The 6,207-nt window shown below is 41.8% G+C and overlaps 1 protein-coding gene across 1 annotated transcript; it reads left to right on the forward strand.

Annotated features, from left to right (window-relative positions):
• The first annotated feature begins 1,860 nt into the window (after positions 1–1,860).
• Positions 1,861–3,914, forward strand: LOC115167735 (uncharacterized). The gene has a single exon (XM_029722377.1). The coding sequence runs from the start codon at positions 2,169–2,171 to the stop codon at positions 3,048–3,050; it is 882 nt and encodes a 293-aa protein (XP_029578237.1). The 5' UTR covers positions 1,861–2,168; the 3' UTR covers positions 3,051–3,914.
• The last annotated feature ends 2,293 nt before the right edge of the window (positions 3,915–6,207 follow it).

The following is a 6,207-nucleotide window of genomic DNA, read 5'->3' on the forward strand; positions in this document are numbered from 1 at the left end:
CCTAGAGCAGCACTGAGCACATACCAGATCTAGAGCAGCACTGAGCACATACCAGACCTATAGCAGCACTGAGCACATACTAGATCTAGAGCAGCACTGAGCACATACTAGATCTAGAGCAGCACTGAGCACATACCAGACCTATAGCAGCACTGAGCACATACTAGATCTAGAGCAGCACTGAGCACATACCAGACCTATAGCAGCACTGAGCACATACTAGATCTAGAGCAGCACTGAGCACATACCAGACCTAGAGCAGCACTGAGCACATACCAGATCTAGAGCAGCACTGAGCACATACCAGACCGAGAACAGCACTGAGCACATACCAGATCTAGAGCAGCACTGAGCACATACCAGACCTATAGCAGCACTGAGCACATACTAGATCTAGAGCATCACTGAGCACATACCAGACCTAGAGCAGCACTGAGCACATACCAGACCTAGAGCAGCACTGAGCACATACCAGACCTAGACCAGCACTGAGCACATACCAGACCTAGAGCAGCACTGAGCACATACCAGATCTAGAGCAGCACTGAGCACATACCAGACCTAGAGCAGCACTGGAACACACAGTTAAAATATAAACTGTGGTTCCTCTAGCAAAACAAATGATACAGATTATAATCAAAATACAATCACAGTGTATCAAGGTAATAACATTGCTATATTACGATGCATATTATTTAACAATGCCGAAGACGTAGTTCTGAAACCATATCTGTCTAATGATACTACATCTAACCCAGTTCTTTATCTGTGCTCTCTGTCTGGGCTCTCTTTTACTCTGCTGTGAACTGCATATTCAAGGGATGAGGAAAGATAAGGTTTATTTTTGCTTCCTTGTTGCTCTTCATAAAATGTTGACATTATTCTGAACTTGCTTTTTAACAGATGATAATCCATATGATTACATCTTTCTCTCTCTCTCTATATATATATATATATATATATATACTGTATATATTAATACAATCCACATGCATGTTTATTTTTTTCATGGGTCCTGTGATTCATATTAACTGAAATCTAGTATTGGTGATTATATTAAGAGATTGTACAGTATTTTGTTTATTGTAATACAGAGTACAACATCATTCTGGGAAGTGTTTATATGAAGTAATGTTTTACATACTTCGGAAACCAGTTGAACTTTAACTATTTGCAGAACGTAAGGCAACACAACCAGACAGGGTTTCAACTATCCTCCTGGACTCCTAAGTACAGGATATAATTCCTCCGTTCATTTGAACTCAGTCACTACTATACAGTAGATGGAAAAATGATTTGTAGTGATATAATATGTAACCATTGTAACTTGTTATTAACCATATCTTCTTTACAGTTCAGGTGCTGAGATACATCAGCTCTACAGACTATCTGGTTCATTGAACATTATTGAGAACTGAAATGGAATCTGTCAACAACCAGTTCTTGAGGTAAGTGAAACTACTAACTATAATCATTTACATATATAAAATCTAATAAAAAATATATACACTTGATTTTATAAAAACTATTTTCCTGGAATAATCATAATTATAATCATAATAATGTAAGGGATTATGACTACCTTGCAGGACTTCACACTGAACGGTGACCATCCTCCAAGATTGAAAGAGACGATCAGTAGACACAGTTATAAGAATATTTTGAAGATAAATACACAACGCAGAGGATGAGAGGACGAGAGCGCTAGAGTACTAATAGTCAATAGCGAATTGTAAATAGGAGTTGGGTTTCAGTTCAACATCTTATAAGAATCTGTGGAATGTCACTCCTGAATTCAGAGAGACGTGTACTACGTGTGCCATATTTTCATTGGTCTGTACATCGAGTCGGGGGCAGGATACTTGTTATTGGCCAAGTTGTACTGCAAGGACTTCTGATTGGTCAACCCCAGGCTAGGGTGGGGGGTTATAAATGGCATCCTGTTCCTTTGTTTGGTGGTGAAAAACTGAGGACAGGGGAGACTGAACATCTGAACATCTACCTCCCAGCATAACATCTTGATTTGTCCTCAATGAATTAACCCATTTTTCTCCCCCTGATATGCTTTGGAGTTTGTGTTATTGAAGAATAACATAACTTGCTAACACAGCATAGTGATCAACCCAGCGCCACCTGCAAGGTAACTGTCTTAGACCAAGTGGAAGGACATGGATGGGAGTGACGGAGTCAGGAAATGGACCATAGGAAAACACGACCCCTGCCAGAGGAACAAGACCCTGCTGATCCTAAGAGAGGTTGGGGCAGGGAAGACCACACTAGTCAACGCTATGGTCAACTTCGCCATCAGAGTTAAGTGGGAGGATACCGCCAGGTTCCAAATCACAGAGCGTTTCAAAGACAGAGAGACGTGCTGGGTTCACAATCCTAGAACCAATTCTGTGACAGCCTATGAGATCTTCGGCTGGGAGGACGCCGAGTTGCCTTTCTCTCTCACCATCATTGATACACCTGGGATAGAGGACAGAGATGGACTCAGACCTTTGATAAAGAAACTAAGAATGCTGCAGGAAGAGGAGAGAGTGGACCACATCGACGCTGTCTGCCACGTGGTGAAGGCAATGCAGAATCGTCTGACAGAACATCAGAGAAACATCTTTGACGTGTTCCTGTCCCTCTTGGGCAAGGACATGAAAGACAACATCATCACCCTTATCACTCACTCTGACGAGACCAGACCGGATGTTCTCGACATCATCATGGACTACAAACTCCTAGGCAACAAGGTTCCGGTTCACTTCACATTCAACACTCACCTCTTTCAGACCAGAAACCCTGTCTATGACAAAATATATGAGACAACATGGGAAAACGGCATGAAAGGCATGAGAGGGTTCTTTGATAAGCTAAATAGAATGCAACACCAACGCACAAAGCAGACGATAGAGATATTGGTGGAAAACTTGAAGCTGGAGGATTGTTTCAAACAGGGAAGGATCTCAGAGGTGGTAGCAATCTGCTGCACAGTGTGTGAGATGAACTGCCAACCGGGTACGAAGCTTGTCAACCCTACTTCTGCCAAGTCATGTTAAGAGAGAAATGCATCATGTGCCCACAGAGGTGCAGTCCAAAAAACATGTCAGAGGACACAAGAGATATGCTGACGACCATAACAATCTGAGAGCTCAACTCACAGAATGTTTCCAAAATATGAGGAAGAACGCCTTGACGCCTCAATTGGAGCCGAGTCTCAAGAACCAGATTCAGCGTGCCAACGAGGAGGGAGACAAGCAGAAGTTGAAGGAACTTGAGGAAAAGGAAGAGACAATTGCCGATTTAATCAAGAAGAATATGGAAATAGCCGGAGTGTAGGGTGAGAAATTGCTGTGAGATCACATGCGCTGAATACAACAGGTGTAGACCTTACCGTGGAATGTTTACTTACAAGCCCTTAACCAACAATGCAATTCAAGAAATGTGATTAGACCTTTACATCAGCTTAAAGAGGTCAGTAGTGTAGTGTGAATGATTTGTTTGCCAGTAACCTTTACCATATGTTAATCAATCTTTAATCATTGTGTCATATTTTTCCAAGTCACATACTGCATGTCAGAAAACATGTTTCACCTGAACCCACAACTAAAAATATGATGTACTTTTAAGGCCCAATGCAGTGGTTTTTATATCAACATCCAATCATATCTGAGTAACAATTAATGACCTTACTGTAATAAATTTCCATAAAAAATTGCAAAACCTTCTTTTTTGCTAGGACTGTCTGGAAGTTTTCTGTGGGGAGGGGAAAACTGACAACGACCTGTTATTGTCAGAGAGGTTTGGAGCTCTCTTTCTTATTGGTCTATTAACTAAATTACTGCATGGTGATGTCATCATGTAAAGCCGAAACTCCCACCCATACAAACCTGCTGATTAGAAGGTCCTGTGTAGATTGTATTTTCACCCACGAACTATCAGGAAAATAACACTGATCAAATGTTTTCACACTTTTACAGTGTTAGTTTCATTAGCTGTATGTAACACAAGAAAAACTAAATGTTGACTGCACTGGGCCATTAATGTTGTCATTTACATGGTTTATAATTCAAATAATATGTGATCAACATCTTTACCTGTGTGTTAACCATTTAAAAAAATCATAATTCAAAGATGTGCCCAGTTCCAAAGCTATAGTAATGTGCTTGATCTCAAACCTATCCCCCATCTAGAACTTCTGAACACACAACTATACAAACAGTAAAGACCCCAGCCCTCCTCTAGGGCGGTTAGAGCATTGGGGCAGTAAAATAAATTATTGGTCGCTGGTTCGAATTCCCCGAGCCGACAATGTGAAAAACCTGTCGATGTGCTCTTGAGCTAAGACCTTAACCCTAATTTGCTCATGGGCACCGCATTACTATGGCTAACCATGTAACAACATTTCACTGCACCTATCTGGTGTATGTGAGGTTATACACTGAACAGTGTTACTGAGTTACAGTTCATATAAGGAAATCAGTCAATTGAAATAAATTAATTAGGCCCTAATCTACGGATTTCACATGACTGGGAATACATGTTGGTCACAGATACCTTTAAAAAAAGGTAGGGGCGTGGATCAGAAAACCAGTCAGTATCTGGTGTGACCACCATTTGCCTCATGCAGCGTGACACATCTCCTTAGCATAGAGTTGATCAGGTTGTGTATTGTGGCCTGTGGAATGTTGTCCCACTCCTCTTTAATGGCTGTGCGAAGTTGCTGGATATTGGTGGGAACTGGAACATGCTGGCGTACACGTCGAGCATCCCAAGCATGCTCAATAGGTGACAGGCCATAGAATAACTTGGTCCTTTTCAGCTTCCGGGAATTGTGTACAGATCCTTGCAACATTGGGCTGTGCATTATCATGCTGAAACATGAGATGATCGCGGCAGACGAATGCCACGACAACGGGCCTCAGGATTTTGTTGCGGTATCTCTGTGCATTCAAATTGCCATAGATAAAATGCAGTTGTGTTCATTGTCCATAGCTATTGCCTGCCCATACCATAACCCCACCGAAACCATTGGGCACTCTGTTCACAATGTTGACATCAGCAAACCATTCGTCCACATGACACCATCTGCCTGATACAGTTGAAACCAGAATTAATTTGTGAAGAGCACAATTCTCCACGGTGCCAGTGGCCATCGAAGGTGAGCATTTGTCCAGTGAAATCGGTTACGACGCCGAACTGCAGTCAGGTCAAGACCCTGGTGAGGACAACAAGCATGCAGATGAGCTTCCCTGTGACAGATACTGACAGTTTGTGCGGAAATTATTTGGTTGTGCAAACCCACAGTTTCATCAGCTGTCCGGGTGACTCATCTCAGACCATCCCGCAGGTGAAGAGGCCGGATATGGCTTGCATGGCTTGCATGGTTACATGTGGTCTGTGGTTGTGAGGCCGGTTGGAGGCTGCTTATTATAGCAAAATTAACATTTAATTATCTGGCAACAGCTTTGGTGGACATTCCTGCAGTCAGAATACCAATTGCACACACCCTCAAAACCTGAGACATCTGTGGCATTATGTTGTGTGACAGAACTGCACATTTTAGAGTGGACTTTTATTCTCCCCATGCAACTGTGTAATGATCATGCTGTTTAATCAGCTTCTTGATATGCCACACCTGACAGGTGGATGGATTATCTTGGCAAAGGAGAAATGCTTACTAATAGGGATGGAAACCATACATCCTGAGGCTGCATTTATTGTAGCTGGGGATTTTAATAAAGCAAATCTGAGAACAAGTCTACTCAAATTCTTCCAGCATATTGATTGCGCTATGCGCATGCGCAACACCCTCGACCACTGCTACTCCAACTTACACAATGCATACAAAGCCCTCCCCCGCCCACTCTTTGGCAAATCCGACCACAACGCCATCTTGTTCCTTTCGTCTTATAGGCAAAAACTCAAACAGGATGTACAAGAGACAAGAACCATTCAACGCTGGTCTGACCAATCGGAAGCCACGCTGATAATATGTCTATAAACAATTGTTGGAAAAATTACATGTGTCATGCACAAAGTAGATGTCCTATCCGACTTGCCAAAATTATAGTTTGCTAACAAGAAATTTGTGGAGTGGTTGAAAAACGAGTTTTAATGACTCCAACCTAAGTGTATGTAAACTTCCGACTTCAACTGTATATATCTTTAATTTCTAAATTTTTATTATTATTACTTTTTAACCATTTTTCTCCA

Source organism: Salmo trutta, chromosome 29, assembly GCF_901001165.1.
Source record: "Salmo trutta chromosome 29, fSalTru1.1, whole genome shotgun sequence".
NCBI lineage: Eukaryota > Metazoa > Chordata > Actinopteri > Salmoniformes > Salmonidae > Salmo > Salmo trutta.